This window comes from Patella vulgata, chromosome 7 (genome assembly GCF_932274485.2).
Source record: "Patella vulgata chromosome 7, xgPatVulg1.2, whole genome shotgun sequence".
In the NCBI taxonomy this organism is placed as follows: Eukaryota; Metazoa; Mollusca; class Gastropoda; family Patellidae; genus Patella; species Patella vulgata.
The window spans coordinates 23,860,728-23,884,365 of NC_065885.2; the positions used below are offsets into that span (position 1 = coordinate 23,860,728).

General features: G+C 33.4%; 1 protein-coding gene across 4 annotated transcripts in view; it reads left to right on the top strand.

The window, feature by feature from the left end:
• LOC126827028 (tubulin tyrosine ligase 3) overlaps positions 1-23,638 on the top strand; it is a 45,677-nt gene that overhangs the window by 6,727 nt on the left and 15,312 nt on the right. For 2 of the 4 annotated variants that reach the window (XM_050556180.1, XM_050556181.2), the window contains exons 1-7: positions 16,640-17,309; positions 19,957-20,076; positions 21,140-21,308; positions 21,800-21,907; positions 22,658-22,803; positions 23,043-23,253; positions 23,427-23,482. In XM_050556180.1, the coding sequence (XP_050412137.1) occupies positions 16,758-17,309; positions 19,957-20,076; positions 21,140-21,308; positions 21,800-21,907; positions 22,658-22,803; positions 23,043-23,253; positions 23,427-23,482 (1,362 nt within the window). In that variant the 5' untranslated portion in view covers positions 16,640-16,757. Of the gene's footprint in view, positions 1-16,639; positions 17,310-19,956; positions 20,077-21,139; positions 21,309-21,799; positions 21,908-22,657; positions 22,804-23,042; positions 23,254-23,426; positions 23,483-23,638 lie in introns of those variants that run through there. The other 2 variants (XM_050556184.2, XM_056102188.1) reach the window with 2 other exon arrangements.

Consider the following 23,638-nt stretch of genomic DNA (forward strand, 5'->3'; position numbering starts at 1 on the left):
GAAAAGTAAAATTAGTGTTATATTAGGGAAGCAAAACTAGAAATGCCCGAAAAAAATTTGGGTTTATAGACAGCGGCGCCGGTTTTCTTCGAGAGGCGAATAAGCGGAACTGACCTTGTATGGACCCCGCAAGAAAATTTTGGAATATTTGACAGCCGCAAACGCGTTTTCCTGCTATTCCAGCCCGTAAAATTAGTGTTTTATTAGATTTCGGGCACTTTATTTTGCCAAGTGGATGAAATAAATTTTTGTTTTCACTTTACCCGTCTGCCCGAAAAGTCAGCTTGCCCGAAAGTTAGGGGGGCAGCTGCCCTGCCCCCCCCCCCCCCCCTGACTCGTACGCCTATAGACCTAAGATAATTTGAGGTGTATATATAAGCATACAATCCAGTGCTTTAAGACCAAAGCTAATTGATCAATTTGCCTGGATATTGCGTCCATATTTCAAACCAGGGTGAGTGTAGCGTTCTCTTTTTCTATTTTGGGCCATCAAATGGTGTAGCAGTTTGATAGTGTTGGTGTATTCTGCTGCAATTGTTGCCCAGGACCCACACCCTGGAAATTTATCTGCCACCAGTGGTCTATTGGCCGATCACAATAAGCCGTTTAAAGTAGAGCCTCTTCAGAGGAGAGGGCGGACTAGCTAAGAAGTAGTTGCGCTATAATCGGTTCTCTGTCTTCGAACAAACGGAATAAAACTGTAAAAAACTATTAAGTTTTATTATGCATTAAACAATATAAATACAGTGACCTATATCTAAATATAATAGCTTTTATTAGTCTCGACCATTCAGCCGTCTGCAGACTATGAATATACTAACAAAATGAAACTACGTGTAGATTTGCCACATGAGTAGGGTAACTTTATAAGTCCATATTTCCACAACTGGGTCTGGGCCCCCATCAACGCGAACAAGGCTATTTAAGTCTTTTTGTGACTGCTCTATAAGATTTTGACACTTTCATGGCTCTAAAAAGGTTTTTAAATAGCATTAGCAGGCGGTGAGTTAATAGCTTTAAAAGTAAGTAAAAGTTCATCCACATAGACGCTTTTTGCGAGCGTGCTTCGCCAGCGTCATACGGACTTAATCCAGCTAAATTTTATGGCTAATATCTGAATCTTTCAAGGGTTAAAGTTTCTAATGAAACTAGTAGTAATCGTAATGATCCGTCATAGTTCAAAGAAGGCCCGTAGCCAGCTTGCTAGCTTCGGAGGGGCAGTGAAGGTTTTAGGCGGGGCACAGTCTACAGTAGGTATTTTAGAGCTATGATCGGCAATTTTTTTTTTTTTGGGGGGGGGGGGGCAAAGGCACAAAGTCCACACGAATAATAACCCGCCTTCCCCAGGCCGGAAGCTGGTATTTAATATGTGCAGGTCATGTGGAATGAAACCAACGTTTGCATTTACATGTATAGTGAATGCAGTCTTGATCCCTTGTATAGATTTTGCTGCATTTAAGGCATGGCCTTTTACCAGGAGGAGACTGAAACTTATTTGATGAACTATAAGGCTGCTCCGACTTTACTCTCATTTTCTTTGTTACTTTCAAATGTGGCATATCGACGGTCGGTTGAATACTGAACACAAAACTAAAAGATCAAAAGCCGAAGAAGAATGCTTTAAAATTTCCTGATACAATTAGATAACAGAATGACCTAAGAGCACTATCATTAGGAAAGAAGGAAGGAGAGGACAGGACACAGCCTGTGTCCTGTCCTGTCCTCTCCTTCCTTCCTTCTTTCGTTTCTTTCTTTTCTTTCCTCCCCCTCTCATTTCTTTTTTTCTTTCTCATTTTTTTTCTTTATAGGCTTAGGCCCACTTTTTTTAATGAGCTTAGGCCCGGCCCAGTCCGGCACTGACCACAAGATGTAATATCTTCTGACTGTGAAGAAATACGCCGAGCAGAATCTCTCACACGAATTCAAAATTAAATTAGCAAACATATACCTAGCGTCAATAAAACATATATACATATATATATTTATATGTATCACGATAATAATTGTTACCTTTATAATAGAGGCATTTTAAGACATGTTATTATCGTAAACATACTAAAATATCGCAAACCGGGCACGCAGAATTCAAACAGTAGGCTATTCAAACCAGCTGTGGTGGCAAAATGTTTTTTATTTCACAGAATCAAGGGATGACTAAACTACTAGACTGCAAAATTTCATAAGCCGCCTATGTTGTATTTTATTCGGGACGCCTATTTCACACAAAATATTATGTTATATTTAAGTGGACCTTCCATATAAACATCTATCTGCATAATAAGTTTTTGAAAATATGCATGTAAACAACATTTAGATATTATCTACCACCTGTAGCACTTTCCCCTCGAACTAACAATAAATTGTTTATTGGAATTTTCTATTAAATGGAGACGTTCTTGTCGCTGTAAAATACTCGATCAATATATCAATTGTTAATTTATAAGATAATTTAAGGCACACACCATTTAACACCATATCGTTCTGCATGAAATGACAATAAATTGCTTTTTGGAAAAAACTGAAACATACTTTTCTTTCGTTATTGTAGCTGTAAAATAATATACGAATTATTATTTTATATAGCATATTTCTACATGATGATTAAAGTAATCAAGTACTGCAGAAATTTGCAACACGTTTTAACTTCCCATCTTTCCCCTTCCTTTTTCAGGGCTCCCCAAACTAGTTAATGTTCTTGCGTAATTCGGTGTCCCCTTTTAACCATGAATTTATGTCGTTTTTGATGAATTGCTAAGGTTGTCGCAAGTTAGATGTTCAGAAGCCAGAAAGACCAAGATATACTCTATAAAGCACAATTTACAGTCAATTTTTCGAGAGAAATTTTGCGCCTATTCGAAGAGAACACCACCACCCCACGCCCCCAGGGGGTAACATTAGGATCGACATTAACCACAGGTTCATCATTTCTGCCTGTTTTTTGTCTACCTGTGGTTACTATCGGTCTAGATGATACCACGGACGGACCGGGGGCCCAAGGTCCATGGGTTCCAATGGGATATTATGTTATATTCAAGTAGACCTTCCATATAAACATCTATCTGCATAATAAGTTTATGAAAATATGCATTTAAACAACATTTAGATATTATCTACCACCTGTAGCACTTTCCCCTCGAACTAACAATAAATTGTTTATTGGAATTTTCTATTAAACGGAAAGTTCTTGTCGCTGTAAAATACTCGATCAATATACCAATTGTTAATTTATAGGATAATTTAAGGCATACACCATTTAACACCATATCGTTCTGCATGAAATGACAACAAATTTCTTTTTGGATAAAACGGAAACATACTTTTCTTTCGTTATTGTAGCTGTAAAATAATATACGAATTATTATTTTATATAGCGTATTTCTACTGATGATTAAAGTAATCAAGTACTGCAGAAATTTGCAACACGTTTTATCTTTACCCTCCCTTTTTCAGGGCTCCCAAAACTAGTTAATTAATCCGGGAGCTAGGTTGGTTTTGTTCAACATGAAAGGTGCGGAAGGTTTGGCATGCTAGTGGTGTATGGCTGGGTTAGGAGACCCCAGAAACCTAATTCTTAAGTTGCGCCAGTGGTGGGTGTGGTAGGAGGAGCCACCCATAGTACCCCCCAAAATGGGTTTATTCAACATGGAAGGTGCAAGTTCCATTTCAATGGCATTTGATAGAGGAATGTGCCCTGAATTAGGAAATATAACTTAAGAATGGGATTTTTGGTGGAACAGGCACTTAAGAAGAGGTCAAAGGTCACTAATTAGCTATTTTTTCGATTTTACCGAAAACGATTTTTCCAATATCTCGTGATCAACTCCAGGTATATTACACAAAACTACATGGACATTTTTTATACTGCTAGAAGCAAAAATATGAGACATGAAATCAATGAAGTTTTAGTTAAAAGTATGATATAATCTCAAAAATAACGAAAATATCACTCGACCCCCACCGGTAATTAAAATGTTAATCAACATGAAAGGTTCGAGTGAGAAATCAAGCCTAAATTGTACGTAATGATATCAGAAATCATTATTATCAACTTAAGAATGAAATTTCTGGTGGTCAGTGTACTTAAGAAGAGAATAATGCTGGTTTGCACCGAATGACCCCTAATTAGAAATTTAATTAACATGAAAGGTGCGACATTGGAACAAGGTGTAAAATGTAGGGAATGATCATAGGATCCACAACCACTAACTTAAGAATGAATATTTAGGTGGTAAATGAACTTAAGAACAGTAGATGTGACCAATAACCTTTAAAAAAATCAGAGACAAGCAGTGCATGTGCCCACAATGCTAAGTTTCCTCTTGATCTCTGATAGTAACACTGATTAATTACCGTCCACTTCCTTCATACTAAGAGTCATTTAAAACATGGATCTATGGCATGTTATTGCAGATATCAATCAAGACCAAATCAACCAGAACCTAACTTAGGAGAGGCAACCATCTCTATCAAATTAAGCATCATCAGATTCTTTATTCCTCAACCAATGACTCCCATAATTCAGGACCATTAAACCATAAGATTTCATACTGTCTTTCCTTAAACTCCCAACCATCTTCTGGCGATGGGTGTTGGTTAATTCCTGATTTACCAGCGTTTCCCTATATCTTTGCGACCAAAAATGCCCTTGTCATCTGTAGTGACACTTGTGATTCGCAGGGAGGAATCATACCACCATTGATGCCCTTTTTCAGTTTCTCCAGATGATTTTTACATCTTGCATTAGACCCATTACGTCTTATCAAACACGGTGTAGCGATGCCTGTTGGGTGAGGAGATTGCTTGGCGCTTAGCCCCATACATCTGCACGGTAAATGATATCGCTACATCGTGTTTGAAATAACATAATGGGCCAAATGCAAGATGTAAAAAATCTAAAGGGCATCGATGATAGCAGGAGTCCTCCTTGCGAATCAGAAGTGTCACTGCAAATCAAAAGAGGCATCTTTTGTCGCAAAGATATCGGGAAGCGCTGATAAATCAGAAATTACCCAGCACTTATCGCCAGAAGATAATTGAGAGAAGGACAGAATGAAATCATGCGTTTTAATGGTCCTGAACTCCGGGAGTCATTGATTGAAGAGGACATTGATTAATCTGATCAGGATACCTCTGTGATGACTTTGACACTGCTTCCTCTGATGAAGACAGTTGCATTTCCTAAGTTAGGTTCTGGTTGATTAGGTCTTGATTGATATCTACAATAACATGACATAGATCTATGTTTCAAATGACTCTTAGTATGAAGGAAGTGGGCGGTAATTAATGTATCACTGTTACTACCAGAGATGAAGAGGAAACTTAGCATTGTTGGCATATTGCACTGCTTTGTCACTGATTTTTTAAGGTTATTGGTCACATCTACTGTTCTTAAGTTCATTTACCACCTAAATATTCATTCTTAAGTTAGTGGTTGTGAATCCTATGATCATTCCCTACATTTTACACCTTGTTCCAATGTTGCACCTTTCATGTTAATTAAATTTCTAATTAGGGGTCATTCAGTGCAAACCAGCATTATTCTCTTCTTAAGTACATTGACCACCAGAAATTTCATTCTTAAGTTGATGATAATGATTTCTGATATCATTCCGTACAATTTAGGCTTGGTTTCCCACTCGCACCTTTCATGCTGGTTAACATTTTAATTACCGAAGGGGGTCGAGTGATGTATTCGTTATTTTTGAGATTATGTCATAGTTTTAGCTAATACTTCGTTAATTTTATGTCTCAAATTTTTGCTCTTAGCAGTATAAAAAAAATGTCCATGTAGTTTTGTGTAATATACCTGGAGTAGATCACGAGATAATGGAAAAATCGTTTTCAGTAAAATCGAAAAATAGCTAATTAGTGACCTTTCACCTCTTCTTAAGTGCCTGTTCCACCAAAAATCCCATTCTTAAGTTATATTTCCTAATTCAGGGCACATTCCTCTATCAAATGCCATTGAAGTGGAACTTGCACCTTCCATGTTGAATAAATCTATTTTGGGGAGTACTATGGGTGGCTCCTCCTACCACACCCACCACTGGCGCAACTTAAGAATTAGGTTTCTGGGGTCTCCTAACCCAGCCATACACCACTAGCATGCCAAACCTTCCGCACCTTTCATGTTGAACAAAACCCACCTAGCTCCCGGACTAAATGTTCTTGCGTAATTCGGTGTCCTCTTTTAACCATGAATTTATGTCGTTTTTGATGAATTGCTAAGGTTGACGCAAGTTAGATGTTCAGAAGCTAGAAAGACCAAGATATACTCTATAAAGCACAATTTACAGTCAATTTTTCTAAATAAATTTTGCACCTATTCGAAGAGACCACCACCGCCCCCCGCCCCCAGGGGGTAACATTAGGACCGACATTAACCACAGGCTCATCATTTCTGCCTGTTTTTTGTCTACCTGTGGTTACTATCGGTCTAGATGATACCACGGACGGACCAAGGTCCATGGGTTCCAATGGGATTCTCTTCTCACGGGCGCAAAATTTCTTTTGAAAAACTGACTGAAAATGATGCTTTCTATGATACATCTAGTCGTGATGTTTTCAGCCTATGCACAAATTCTAAGTCTGACAATCTTATCGGAAATTAATTTTTGAACCCCGTATCGAACTCAGTAACTCTGACATCTTTATTTTTCAAGGGAGATCCAAATGAACAAAAATCTCTATATTGGATTCTATTTTCATAGTTTTAAATTTTGCTCATCTGGGCTATTCATAATTAGTTTTGCATAGAAATTGAACTCTGCACCCTTAAAACCCTTATGCCTATATGGGTATTGAGTTTTCTTGAAAAATTAATAAAAGTTTAATAAATATATTTTCCACTTTAATTCACACAGCCAGCTTCACTCTGACTTTTATTTCATAGATATTGAAAAAAAACTATAGCAGGTAGGGTAAAATTGAAATAATGTCGGCGGCCATCTTTGATGACGTCATAGGGGAATAACCTACCACATGGTAAGTGTCCAAAATACTGACTAAGCTAAACAGTGCCGGCCGGACCGTTGGGCCGAAGGCGCACCTGTCAGGTCATTGACCAAAGCCCAAACAAGTACGCGCGATACTCTCCTCCCCCCCCAGGAAAATTTTGAAAATTGACAACCGCAAGCCCATTTTCCAAGCATTTCAAACCAAAGCAGAAGAAGGCAAATTTTTGATTTCCTGATACAATTAGATAACAAAATGACCTAAGAGCACTATCATTAGATGAATTTGAGAATTCTAGTACACTTCTTTTTTGTGTTGTTTGTCAGTCTTTTTTTCCTATCTTTTCTTTCTCCTGTCCTGTCCATCCTTCTTTCTTTTCTTTCCTCCCCCTCTCCTTTCTTTCTCTTTTTTCTTTATAGGCTTAGGCCCACTTTTTTTAATGAGCTTAGGCCCACCAGTCCGGCACTGGGTGTCATGAATCGGAAGTGACGAACGCCAAAGGAAAACGCGAGTTATCCCTTTATATAACTGACTGAAATGACGAGCGATAACAGATACACAGCCGAATTTCTGCTCACTGATAATTGATTCGAAGACCAAAAGTTGTCATATGGGACTGTAAGAGGATATCTGACAATTATGAGAATTTTTTTATATGTTTTATTACAAAAACATTGGTAGAAAATTTTCCATGAAAACAATAAAACTAAGGCATCCATGAAGTTTACCAAGTCACGTCATTAGGTAAATAAATGTGAATCATTAAATAGGCAAATAAATGGAAAAATATCTTTATTCTGCATAACACCATAGACACATTGACGTACAAGAATCTATGTCACATTGACAAGTTTCTACACAGTGAGCAAGACCAATAACTCCAGCAATAGATAATGCAAATTGTTTGAAAATTGTGCATCAGTAGTTTGCAGCTAGAGAGTTAATGGCATTCTACAACATTATTGGAATTCAAAAGGGTTCTGTATCTGACTAACCTGAATCATCATTAGATTGTTCACAAGATTCTTCAAATTGATCATTGAAGACAATAACTGGAATTTATTATCAGAAATCGCAGAATTTTAATAGGATTCTGTATCTCACTTATGTAAACAACATAAATGATAAATGTAGTCTGTAGAGTGTTCAAGCAAAATTGTGGATTACAGACTAACAGGGGCATTGTAAATAAATAAGCACATTTTAATATAAGTGTATATAAATATAAAAAAAATACAAAATATGTATACAACAATTTTGACACAAAACTGCATCACACTGGGACTGTTAAGGAATTAAAGACCCCAGTTTAAAATTTCCAGTAACATATCTTTTATGGGGCAATTAAACCATGACATACTAAGGCTAGGCATATCAGAGAAAGGTCTTGGAAAATGATTCATAACAAATTGGTCGATATTACAAAATAGGACCTGCACATCTAACCCATTATAATAATTTATTTATTTTAAATGAATTAGTATAACAGAATATACAATAGACTAAAGTTGAGTGATGCTTGAATGTGAAAATCATTTTAACAAAGCTGTGGAGATTTAATCTTTCAAAAATGTAAGATTCATATAAGTTCAGCCTATTCAGGTAATAGTGATTCAGGACTGTTCTTATCTGATAAATTAATGCCTATAATATATAACTAATTAATGAACTGATCACACTTATATATTAATGAACTGTTTACACGTATAATATATAACTAATTAATGAACTGATCACACTTATAATATAATTTTATTAATGAACTGATTCCACATACAATATGTACCTTAATTAATGAACTTGTCATTGTAAACCCTTAAAGATGCATTATTTATAATTTAGATAATTAAAAGAGCTGTCTGTTCATGCTATAATAGTTTAAAAAATAAATATTTTGAAAATTTCAGTCAGATTACTTTATTTTGAGCAATGATATGAATGTTTGAACTATAATAATGATTGATTTTACAGATATTGCATACATTGCCCAATCTACATAATATCTCAGTCATCTGATGGGCCAGACTCTAGAATAGATTATGGGCTTGTCATGTTAAAAATAAAAGTCTAAAAAATAATAAAGATAGCAAGAAGACCTGCAATGGGCAGATTTAGCTCTTACATAATGCATATTTAATAGGACAAAAAATGGTTTGTCTGATTCTTGAACAAAAGATGGATAATCAAGATATAAAAAATTCTAGGTGCTCTGTTCTGCTGTACTACCAGTTCTTTATGTTTGGCATGCCCAAGTTTGTAAATCGTTCAAATTTGTTTATTTTTAGAGTGGAAATCAAATGTTAGTTGTATTTCTATTCTTGCCATCTGAAAAATTACTATTTTGGACTAGTGACATCCTGAACGCAATCTTTAATTTAATGAATTGCATTGGGTCGTGGGGGCATTTTAACAGTTGTTAATTAGCTGTCATCCTTTTCTATCTATATTTTTAATTAAAGAAATAAGACAATAGATAAATCATCCATTTAATTCAATCAATGATGGGAATATGGTAGATTTATGTCACAATATTAACCATGCATTATGCAAGAGCTAAATCTGCCTTTTGTAGGTCTTTCTTTAAGCCTGAAATGTTATCTAAATTATTAATTAACATTAATTAGCTTATCAAGACCATAATCAACTTTCAATGCCATTGTTAGTATGCGATATTTAGTGGATTTAAATACCTTTCATGACGGATGATTTAACGTAAAAAATGGATAACCGAGACTTTGTTTATTATTGTACAAACAGTAGTTATGATGTTCAAGGCTAGCCTAAAATTGAATCTCTAATAGCTAATATCTTTATTTTCAGCATATTCTGTTTTCATTATCTATTTTTTTTAACTATTATAGTGAGAACTGTCAGTCCTGTATCTAATCTTCCATAATGCCCCTTTAATAGCAGATGTGATACTGTATCACAAGTAATTCAAAATTTGATCTTCCATAATGCCCCTTTAATAGCAGAAGTGATACTGTATCACAAGTATTTCAAAATTTGATCTACATATTTTTTCAAACTACACCTACAAACAAAAGATAACTTGTTTAAAGTTGTGTTCCTTTAATGTTGATGTAGCACAGTAAACATCAGAGATAGCACGATATACTCCTTCTAGTGTTCAAAATCCGCTTCCACTGATGGTGATATGACCAGGTAGTATTTAAGACAGCCATTCACCAATATTAGATAAGAAAGAGCACTGAGCACCCAATATGGATTATCTAAAGTAATAGTGATATCGCAGATGCCTAGCGCACGAGCAGGTGTTTTTCCTATGCAGGACACAGGAGTAAACGCTTGTGGTTGAAAAGGCGCCAGGGATCGAACACATGACTTCAAGCCAGCGGTAACCAGCAAGGTATAGTGCTCAAAGCACAACACTGTAGACCACTAGGCTATCCCAATCCCACTAGCACGACCTAGTCACATTTTGTTTTAAATAACAAATTGTGGCTGTAGGCAGACAGTTCACCCAAAATTAAAATTACTATAAATCCCCCCCCCCCCCCGAAATATTATGGAATGTTGTCTTGAGTAGGCCTAGCTTAGATAATTATCTAAACGATTCTAGCATAATGACAGTCCAGATTATCAAAACAATAACATAGGAGCCTTAAAATAATAAGTTTGTAGTAAATATGAAAAAAAAAAAAGAAATTATGAGACACATTGACCTTTTGTTTCATAAACTCTTAACCTGCAAGAGAATAGGTCAAAAAGTTGAACTGCACTATGACCTTTGGACCTTGACTGATAAGTCACACACATGTATAAAGTAATACTATATAAATACAGTGAATTATTTAATATAATTAACTCCTTATGACTAGGCAAAAATAAACAAAATATATTTGTGTGAATACTAAATCTTTTGCTCTAGATTCTGGAATCTTCTCAAATGAATACAAAGTGGTATTAGGTAAATAGTGGTCACTTTACATATATTAAATTAATATGTATAATTAACAAAGCTTGATTTCTATTTTCTGGAATGAGATTAAGTTTTGCAGAGCTGTTTTGTAAAGCTATAATAAAGAATTAACATGTTACTCATTAAATAATTATAAAAGCAGTGTATATATATATATAGCTTTTGGAATGTACAATGAGATCATTTTTTATATTAAAGTTTTAAAGAAAAATCGCTAAAATTCTACATGTGAATGCATCACAGTCAATTAAAGTGTATTTCAATAATTCCATCAAAATGAAAATTGGAATTAAGTCTGGAATGGTAATTCTGTTAAGCATAATGCCAAAACTCACATATTTTGGATTTAAACTGATCATACCTGTATATTGAGGACACATGGTTCATAATATTAGTGTTTTTCTTCCATTGAAGAACAACAAATCTGGGGTATATAAATTATTTATATAATTATATGGGTGTTTTCAGTTTCGGTAGTTTTTACTTTTGGATATTTTTCTTTTTTTTTTTTTTTACTTTTGGTAGCTTTTTAAAATTTTGGTTATTTTCATAAGTCATGTCATCATATTTTAAGACGTCAAAAAATATTTTTAATTTTTGAGCATATTATCTTTAATTTTTGATTTTGTAGGACTGACAAAATAAACTAGATGTATTAATCTGCGATTTAATATGAAAAAAAAAAACGTTTTTGTTCTTTACTTTTGGTAAAAGAATATTCATTTTGGTTATGTTAAGTTATGGAATCATATTTTAAATTGTAAACAAATATTTTTAATTTTTGAGCTTTTGTAGGACTGTTTTGTGACAAAAATAAATACCATTTTTGAAATGAGCAATCTCAATTCTGTTTTGTAACAAAAATAAATAACTTTTGACATAAGCAATCTAATTCTGTTTTGTAACAAAAGATAAAGGGACCACCATGTTGTGTGTGTCTTTATATCTGCTTATTCAGTTATTGTGTCTATATAGATTAACTGCTTAAAGCTACAATTTCATATTTTTAAGTTATATTTTTTAAAATTTATTAAAATAAAGCCTTAAAATAGATGGTATCCATAAACCATCCTACATTGTTAAAGAATAATCCTATTAATCCTATAATTCACTATTGCCAGCTGAGAAATTGGCAAAAATATCCATTTTCAACTTTAAATTCCAACGTTTGAAGGTAGCTAATGCATGGAGGCAATAGGAAAACAAGGGAGGTAATTGTGTTATTATTTCCTGTGTCAATGATTTTTATGGGTGGGAAATAATGCCCATGGTCGTATAATAGGGAGTTGATAACCTATTGAGCAAAAGACATAGAAATAATTATGTTTTGACTTTTTTAGAAAATATGAAATTCTCGCTTTAACAAAAATATAGCTAAATTTGATTCTAACTCTGAGAAGAAATTTTACGATATATACAAAGTTTTAGTCGAGAAATGAGAAAAAATATCAAACACAGTATAGGTATGACTACAAAACCTATTAACAGAACAAAACCAACTGTCATACCTGGTTTATTCCAGTTTACTATATTATAGATAACTCTATGGTGGTCACCAGACCAAAAGATGGCGCTAAATGTAATATAAATGAGGCCATAAATGAATGGGTATATAAAATGAAGTAAACGAAAAGGCAATGCTGTTACCGCATGTTCTATGACTATTATCACAGAATTCAGAACATGAAGTTGCATATTATCGATACCTATTGGGTTTGCGTGATTTAAAGATGGATAAATTGCTGACCAAAACATGATAGTGACCATCAGAGCTGCTGGGGATATAACAGCAAAAAGCAGCCACACTATTTTAACATAGAAAGGCAGTTTTGGTACAACAACCTGGATTTCACCATCAGGAGAATTTTCTGTTATGTTTTCTGAAGATGCAGATCGCTGGAGGTTGTTATCTTCTCTAAAATATTTCTGGTGTTGTTCGGAATCAGTCTTATGGAAGAGTGTAACACCACGGCGCCAACTAAGGCAATAGTGTACAATTGTTATAATTAGATGTAAAAATAAATAAACAGTGAGGACAGTATATGACCAATTAGTTAAATAAACAGCCCATCCATATGGAGGATTACTGGAGATCTGTGCTGTGTAGATCAACCATGAGAATGTGTAACCTGCTACGACGAAGCGATAAATTAAATAGACAATGGGAGGTACTCTCCACTGAAAGATAAAAAGAACAAAACCATATTGCATAAACATCTGAGAAAAAAAATTATGTTAAAATACAGCTGAGAAAGTAAAGAAACAAAAGACAAAGGACTGATTTCATAATCTAAGTAAGAATTTGCTGGCACAATGACGACAATGACATTATTGGGACAACAAAAACATTTTTTATGACAAAATTCGGTGAAATGAGAGATTGCTATCTAATCTTCCCTGAAAATCAACTTAAAAGTCAGCTCCCCAAGAATTTTAACTGCACCACAATTTGAGCTTGTACCACAATTTGAACTTGCCATAGTGGTGACAGTCCAACAGTATTGGCCATATCAGAAATTATAATGGAATACCCCGGACTAAAATATGAATATTACATGTTTTGCTAGATATGGCTATCCATACAACAAAAGCTAAAACAGACAATTTCATTCTCTCTTTCTAGTGAAGATAATGTCTTCAATAGCATTGACATTAATAGCAGAAAAATTCAAAAAGAGAATTAATTTTTGGAAGTGATGTTTCACACATTTTTATTCTAGTAATTATTTAGGATCAATTGAAATTTGCAACTTTAATATTCAGTATTGCATTTTGATAGAATTTTGATTTTAGCATTCGAAGATGACACTTGATTACTTCATATTATTTGTACAACCAAATATTAATATTATGCTTTGATCTCCAAAAAGAATTTTAGGGATTAAGAAACAATCTAAAACTTTTAAACTTTAACCCCAACAAGCAGGAAGTAAATAAAATCTATGACATAATTACTACCTGAAATGTATAAAACCTTTCTTCATCCACACCACTCAAATCAAATTTCTTCAATCTAAATTCTTCTCTTAGAACATGTAATGCTGTGGAACAACCCATTTCTGTAAATTATATGAATAATTAGCAAGTAGTTGTCATGCAAGATATGCCCACATTTTGCAAGAGATGGACATAGAATGAACTAAAAACAAATGCCATTTTTTGTACAATCAGAGGCCATAATCAGATCAAAATTGTGACTTCTAGAGGGTCAACAACCTTGGTGTTACATACTTTTACACTATTTGTATACACGAAGCAGCCATTTTGTCAGGCTGTTTCGGTCTGATTTTCAGGAAATTTGAATTCAACCATCATTAGGGTGTAACAGTGATATTAATTTTTTAAATCGGATAAAAATTGTTACCCCTAGAGGTTCCACAAGCTAAAAAACATGATTTTTCATACAATCAGGGGCCATAATCCGGACAGTTATGGTCTGATATGCACAAATATCCAAAAGAACCAAGATCTTTGGGTTATAAACATACATGTAAAGTTTCATCATTTTGTTGGGCAGTTTCGATCCCATTTTTATGACATCTGACCGTAACCATCATTATTGTGTAACAGTGACACACACACATTCACAGGGGGCGAGGACAATATACGTCCACATAAAAATGTGGGCATATAAAAATAGTTAATGCAAAGTGAATATATTGAAAATTTCATTTAAATTACTTTGTTCTGAGCAAAGTTATCACTGTTTGGATTTCTGACAAGATGTGGCATTGATTGTTTATTATTGCAGCAATGGTACTTTTTCTTTTTTGAGACTTAGCCTCACTTCTCCATTTTTAAATTAAATCATTAAATGGCCAAAGCTTTCTAATCTACTAAATAAAAATGTCATCCAATGTCCTAGAGAGTTGATTATAGACTTGTCATATTAATAAATGTTTGAATAATAGTTTATATATAACATTTGAAACCAAAATAAAGACCTGTGCTGTATCACTATTCACCTATGCTAATAAGAAGTCCATTCTTTGCTGGTTTATTTATCAGACAAAGAACTTGTTTTTCCAACTATGTCTTGGGCAATATTGGCATATTGTAAGGGAAAAACAAAAACAATTTAGTTTGTTTAAAGTTACAATTTCATATTTTCTAAAAAAAAGTCAAAACATAATTATTTCTATGTCTTTTGCTCAATAGGTTGTCAACTCACTATTATACGATCATAGGTTATCGTTCTCACACTCAAAAATCTTCACACCGGAAATAATAACACAATTACCTCCCTTGTTTTCCTATTCCCCACGACGGAATAGCTATCTTTAAACATTTGAATTTGAAGTTGAAAATGATATTTTTGCCAATTTCTCAACTGGCAATAGTGAATTTTAGGATTAATAGGATTATTCTTTAACAAGGTAGGAGTTTCTAGATAGCATCGATTTTAGGGCTTTATTTTAATACATTTTAAAAATATAACTTAAAAATATGAAATTGTTACTTTAATATTGACATGTTTTAACAAGGAAGGTGTATGGGGCTATATTTGTAAAAAGTCATACAAGGTTAACAATAATTTGATAAATTATGGTTGATATTATTTTCACTGCTTTACCGGTACAAGTACATGTACTTGTAAAATATTTAATTGATTTAAACAATATTTATTCATGTTAAATACACACATTTTCAAAAAGTAAGGATTCTAAAACAAGACAAAGGCTTTTAATTATTCATCTCCTTATTAATAAGTATAGGCCTACTACAAAATACAATTACATGTACTAAGCAGTATAATATCTTATATTTTCTATTAATCATGCATGTAAGTAAATTTAATAGTTTGTGTCACTTTTAATTCATTTACCATTTCATAATACACTTGCTTGGATAAGAACCGAAGAAGTAATTGATTCTATTAGTATTTTAGTTTTACAGTGGTTAGATAAATATTTAATTCATGATAATGGAGTCATCCAATTTCATCAATCTCATAACCTTGATCAGCTGTTCACCAATTTTGTTAGATTTTGCCATAATATAATCATTATTTTTGTACTTTTTAATACAATTTAATAGATCTAATTAATATAGTTTGAATCTATATGATTAAGTTAAGTTATACTTTCATAATTTATCTAAAATAAATACCCTGGAATCGCAAATGTAAAGACCCCAAAAACTGTTGTCTTTTAAGAGTTTAAGTACTTCAACATGGACCTTATAAGGTCCAGGGTTCAACTACTTTGGGCCATTAATTGCATTTGACATTTCTTTATCTGTCACAATCTGTGTGATGATTATTCAAAATCTGACAGTTTTGCGTGAACAAAGTGGAAAATAACACATTTACAATATCAATTTCATATTAGATTGATTGAGCGATCAAATGACACCATATACTTACTAAATTGTACCACAGAGATCCTATCTATTAATTATAGACGAATCTGTCAGATTTATTACGTCAATGACAATGCGACAACTCCAAGGAACCTCAGAAACTTAGTATTTATCACATGACACTTCCAGAGTGACCATGTGACCCACTTTTTACACCTGTCACGTGACTATCTGACCCACGAACAAGATCGGCTTATTATCGTACATATCATCTAATTGCAATTCTTTTCTTTGTTAAATAGCCATCATAAGTAATGTATAATCATGGATCACGCAATGTATAATCAATTCGATAGATAAAATAAATAATAAATATTAAATTATCGTGGAAACATTTTGGGTTAGAGACTATATGGGAAACTATGCCAAACAATATGGCGCCCTTCCATGGCGACAAGAAGACCCCTGACATTGAATATTGGATTTATTAGTTTATAAATGCATGCAACTAATTTAATGTCATGATGAAGTAAAAGTTAATGGGTTTTACAAAAATGAAATGGGGAAAAGAAGCCGATACATGGACGCTGATCTAACATTTGTTCCAAAAATCAGTGCAACAAGTCAACGGATTGCACTTGAAAAGCGCCATATTTTGGAAAATAGTTATGGGATACCTCATTTCATGTTGGAAACAAAGAGCAGGTTAAATACTCGTGAACCGCTAGGACCCATTGTTGCTATCACTGCTCACCAGTCAAAACCTAGATGTACAGAATCAATGTCAGATGTAAAATGTTCGAACAAGAAAGTATTTCATAAGCTTTCTTCGGAATTTGAAGACCCAGACTCAGACTGTGCAGAAAAATCAAGCATATTGGCGAACCCAATATCAAAGAGTCCTAATGAAATGTTGATCAAAAAGAACCAAGAGTTTGATTGTGAGACTGCTGATAAAAATGTCTCCCTCTCTGCACGACATGCTGATCTTGATACTTCAGTATTTACATTTAAACCAAGTTTAAACATGGCAAGCATTAAAATAGCGGAAACCTTAAATAGTGATTTCATGTCCCGCCAACAGCAACATATAGAAAACCAAAGAAAACATGTGAGTGAAATAGTAAAAAGAATAAATTTTAATTCTATCTTCTTATCCAGTTTAGGGCCTATTGCTTAAAATCATTGGACCTCGTTTATTTTACCGTATTTGGTGGATCAAAAATAAAATTTGCGATGTCATTGAATTTTCTTGAATGACTGTCTGTAATCATTGAAAATACTGCCTTTCTTGAGATATAACTGATTTTGTTCTATCTTCTCTCTCAAGCGATTTTAATCAATTTTTATGAAACCTATTTATTGCTCTAGTTAAACTATTATGAGTGTTATAAGCTTATATTTCTCTTTAAGAAATATATATTTCCTCCCGTCTGGTGAATAAGTGTAATATTTCTTTGAAGACTTAAATGATGTCTTGACTCTTGAAATATAATTATATATCCCCCCGCACCCCACCACAATAATTTGATAAATAGGCCATATAATATATTAGACTTACTTATTAAAGAAATTGCCTAAATACTGTTTGACGACTGCCAATTGACAGTTCATATTCTTGATTGTCAAGTAGCCTACACCATTGCCTCAATAATAAAGGAAGTCTTGATTTTCACACCTTCAATCGGGTGTCATTTTTAGTACCGCATATCATACAACTTAAATATGTAAGCCATTTGATGATCTAAGAGTTGATTATGTGCTTCTCATATGTGAATATGCCCACATCATAATTATATAACATTTGAAACTAGAGCTGGTTCCGGGGTAGTTTCTTTAGTAACGTAAATTGTATCGGCAGAGCAGAGCCAATACAATTTACGTTACTAAAGTAACTAGTTCAGTGGATATGCCATTATTTTCAGAAAATGTCAATTTAATAATATAGTGCATAAAAAGTTGGACATAACCCTGAGTATTCACTTGACACCTTGTACTGTCAATATTATTAAAAAATATCAACATAAGATACAGTAGGCCTATCATATTTACAAAAGCAGGACAAAATGACAGGCACCAGGGCAGAGGTTTAGTGCCTGACAAAGCCTGAATCTGTGCCTGACATTGTCAGTGACAGGTGCCTTATTTCCAGGCTTGCAAATAGCGATTTTTTTTTTATCACAGACCACCATGACAAATTGATAATCAGTTTACTGGTACTATAGTTGCCATTATTTATATTTCTACTTTATTGAAATCTATTTCAATAAGAAAATCAATGATTCCTTCGAAAAATCAAAGATTCTGTATACACAATTCGTTGAGATGCATAGAAATTGAAAAGAAACAGATATATTAAAAAATATCAACATAAGATACAGTAGGCCTATCATATTTACAAAAACAATTTATTTACATATGAAGGAAGCATAAAAAAAGGAAAACATTAAGTCTGCGTTGTTCTATCGTCTGTGCATGTTTTTATAGCCACAGGTACGATTGGAGGCTGTTTATTCACGCTTGAAAACTCGTTTTTTATCATTTAAGCATATGCCGTCTTGAAAATGAATTTTACAATATAATAAACACGGTACTAAATTATACCATAAACATCAGTGCTGTCTCAAAAAGTCCATTAATGAAGTCAAATAGCCAGGCCTGGAAATAACAGTTTTACATGTACCTGACAAAATCATAATGTCAGGCACTAATGAAATAGTACCTGACATTTTCAACATGTATTAATAATATCAATGCAGGACAAAATGACAGGCACCAGGGCAGAGGTTTAGTGCCTGACAAAGCCTGAATCTGTGCCTGACATTGTCAGTGACAGGTGCCTTATTTCCAGGCTTGCAAATAGCGATTTTTTTTTTATCACAGACCACCATGACAAATTGATAATCAGTTTACTGGTACTATAGTTGCCATTATTTATATTTCTACTTTATTAAAATCTATTTCAATAAGAAAATCAATGATTCCTTCAAAAAATCAAAGATTCTGTATACACAATTCGTTGAGATGCATAGAAATTGAAAAGAAACAGATATATTACTAACAGTACTGGTCGGGTGGAAAAGTGAGCGAGAAGTCACGTGAAGGAATTAAGCTCTATAACGGTGTTTGCAAACTTTGTGGAATGAACACTCAGGAGTTAACTTATGAAATGAAATGGGGTTAACGTCCTACTTTTCTGCTCCTATAGTGTGCTAATGAAGACGGGCATATGCCATACAGTGTGCTATGAGGGAAATTTTGCCCAGGCAGCAGCACTATCGCCTACTCTTATATCGAATTCCAACTGCCAGAGAATCTTTTACGTGCATTCCAATATATACACAGGACCTCGGTTTTTCGTCTCAACCGAAGGACAGTTGTTCTTGTCAGGCCCTCCGTCCTGCATCACTGACAAGGGGGAACCACGCCAGAAAACCTGGATGAACAACATTATTTATTCATCATTAAACAATAAAATTTCTTAAACACATAAAAAGGAAGAATTTTTTTTCAATATTTATGTTAAATATCAAGAAAAATCAAAACCTGGATAAATCACAGTGTGTTCGGTTTTTGATATTTTCGTACAATGGTATTTTTTGACGGTTTTTATCTCTGTGACCGGTTTTATATTGAAAAACCAAAATAATGCCCAGCTCTATTTGAAACTAGAAAAAAGATCTGCAATAGTCAAATTTAGCTTTTACATAATACATCTTTAATTTTAAGATATGTTATTTCTTTATTACCCTTTTCAGATAAAGAAAGCTGATCATCAGTTTAAGAAAAACCTCACCTTGTCTCCACATTCAAAACGTTATTCCACTAGAATTTATAAAGATAATGATATTATTAGTGAATCAGAGAGTGGGAAAGAGGTACAGTATTTACTTCATATAATTTAGATATCTGTTGTTATTGTTCATCTCAAAACTATTACACCTGACGGGAAAGTTTTTTATATCATACTTAAAAAAAAAAAAACAAGAAAGAGGAAGACATTTTGATATCAAACGAAGTCGCAAGTTTTTGCTTGTAAGGAGTTTGATATTATTAGAATGTGGTGAATTTTACTGTTATTTACTGCTTAATTTTGGGCACCATTTAGATTAGCAAAATCATTCCTAGAAAAGCCCTGCTGGTGTTTTCTGTTTCTCAGCTTTATTTGGATAATGAATCTGCTACGAGTTGGTAGATTATGAAAGTTATCACATAAACGATATCTACTGTAGAGTGTGTTATTGGGTGATATTACCCAATAAATGAAGAGCTACTTTCTAGGTTACTCAAGGTGACAAAATATTATTCTCCATATGACATGAGTGCTAAGAATTATTCGTGGTTTTTTTAAAGCGGAAATTGCAAATTTTCTAAGAAAGTCAAAACTTAATTATTTCTTCTATGTCTTTTGCTCAATAGGTTGTCAACTCACAATTATACGATCATAGGTGTCATTCTCACACTTAAAACTCATTTACACAGGAAATAATAACACAATTACCTCCCAATTACCTCCCTTGTTTTCTATTCTCCACCATGGAGTAGCTTTTTTCAAACGTTTGAAAATGAAGAGGAAAATGATATTTTTGCCAATTTCTCAGCTGGCAATAGTGAATTATAGGATTAATAGGATTATTCTTTAACAAGGTAGGACTGTTTATGGATACCATCTATTTTCAGGCTTTATTTTAATAAATTTTAAAAATATAACTTAAAAATTTGCAATTTCCGCTTTAACCGAGTAAGTGGTTCAGACTCCGGTATATTTTTACAGTAGATAATCAAATCAATGGTACAATTGATCCCTTTGGCCGTTGTCAGTTATAAGAAATAATAACATGAAGGACCTTTATGAAAAGGGCATGTCAAAAAATTGTTTTATAGCAGTTCTCTGTACTTAATTTCAAACTTCAAAATTTTGATTTTTTTCTTTATTATTAGAAAGGAGACAAGTTCTCCTCTCCCACTAATCAATTTGATAGTAAAGTAACTTCTGATGATAATTTTGAAGAAACATTAAATGAATTAGAAGACATGCCAGCTGTAAGCCCACTATCCATTAACAGAATGAAGACAACAACATCACCCAATCTTCAACGTTTGTTGGAAGGTACCCAGTTTGCTACAATTTTATTTGCACATAAATTTATACTAAAGAAACATACCACATTGTTATGTTAAATAGTACACATATTTTTAATATTAAATTGCATGTACAATGTCGATGTATATAAAATGCACACATAGGCCAAACCAATTTCAGTTTTCGTTATTCAGGGTTTTAATAAAAAATTAGCAGTTGGAGTGTCACAAATAATATTTTGTTTAAACTGCCAAAACTTGGAACTAAAACCCAATACATTTTGTTTTTAAATTAGTTTTCTTTTTTCACAAAAGAAATAGAGAAGAAGATTTTAATAGCTATTCTGGAAGAACAAAAATTCAAATTGGTGTGACCTAGTTTTCACTTTATTGACTTACCAAAGCAATTTTTCGTTCTGTGGATTTCGATCTGAATATATGAGTTTAAGATAAAAAAATGTTATAGATATAATGATAATTTAGTCAAATACATGTTAGCTAAATGAGACCCTCTTTCAGGGCCTTATGCTAACCATGATGTGTTGAAATCCCAGAAGTCTCGTTTTAATAATCATGGCGTTTTGCCTCGTCCTCGTCCAAATGGAGACAGCACCGATGGTGATAAAGGTAAAATAAAAAAATATAATCAACTAGAACCATATGCTGGCAGAAAGTAGAATACATTATACCTGTGTTTGATTAGATACCTAAACATAATATAGTCTAGTGCATAAAACATCATTTCAATATCCTATAATATACCAATTCTATATATTATTTAGAATCAAGCCTTTTATAAGAACCCTTATTATTTATTCAATATTAATGTGCATGTGTCATAAATTATGTGATATCTGCTCAAATAATATCATAATAATATCTAATCAGAGGGTCAATTCGGCATACACAATGTACAATCAAAGTCAATTTTTTTGCACATGCACTTTTGTTTATTGCATTTGAATTCATTTTGTAAAACACCATGAAAAGACGCACTTAACTGAGTTGAACTCATTTTATAAAATACAAAGAAATTACTGTTTAAGCACTACCACACAGTTCTGATTCAAAACTTCCATGGAGGCATGAGCAGTAACACTGTAAGCACTCAAGCATTGTCATGCTAAAATGTAAGCAGATCTTTGTGATGTCTGAAAAGTGGCTTGATAAATCTAACGTACAGTTGTATGGGAGGCAGTACAGCCAGCATATTCAACGGCGAACAGTGTCAGCCCTGATGAGCCCATGTTGACCCCTCACAGTAGCCGATGTTAGAAAACATTCAAAATTTTATGTTTTCAAGTCCTATATTGTTAGGTGCAAAAAGGATCTGTGTGTTTTAGATATGTGCTAATAACTTTTTGTTCTGCTTTTTAGAAAATGATGCCCCTAGTAATTTCACCCAATCTCGAAGTAAAACTATGCCGACATTAAATCGACCTAAAGCTGGTCGTAAAATGTCACTGGTAGCTGATGGAGAACGTCTTCGAAATGCTAAGGAAATCGTGGAAAAGGCAATCAAGGTAAATTTTGGACATTTTATCAGCACTAAAGTTTGCTTCATGTGGTCCATTTGCTGTTGCTTAATTTCATGAATAATAGTTAGGATAGACTGTGTTTGATTTGTATTTGCCTAATCAGTAAATGGAATCCTTGATATACATGTAATAGTTTTTGTCCCATTTGTGCATTTCAGTTAGGATAACTCAACCAGTTTTGAACATGTCTATAGTGTTGATATCTTCATTCATTTCTTTTTCAGTTTCGTAAAATCTTTACTATTCAAGGCGGTTATGCTAGTATACGACAGAGTTTACGTAAGAGAGGCTGGGTAGAAAAGTTTTATAAAACAACAGGTCCTGTCAAACGTGCATCTCGTACTAAAAGAAGAAAGCAGAACTCTGAGAGTGATGATAGTGATGGAGATGATGATGATGATGACGACGATGATGATGATGGAACAGATGATGATAGTAAGTATAGTACTTCATAAATGTTATCATGATTTTGATTATTCAACTGTAATTTATTATCATTTGTTGGCAATATGAATTTTTTCAGTATGATTAAAATAATTTTGAATTTTCATTAGAAATGTAAATATTTTTGGTAGAAATATTTTCACTGTTGATTTTACTCTATTTAGATGATGAACCTAAGATTCCACCATGGGAAGAGGATGATGGTATTTATGGTATTATGGTAAATATAAGCAATTTTTACTGAAAACTTATGGTGTCTAAGACACAAGTGAGTCTTATAGTATACACAAGTGTGTCTTTTACACCAAGGCTATGTAAAACATGTATGAAAGCGTAGACATGTGCATGGCTTCTAGGCTAAAGTTCTACAGTTCAA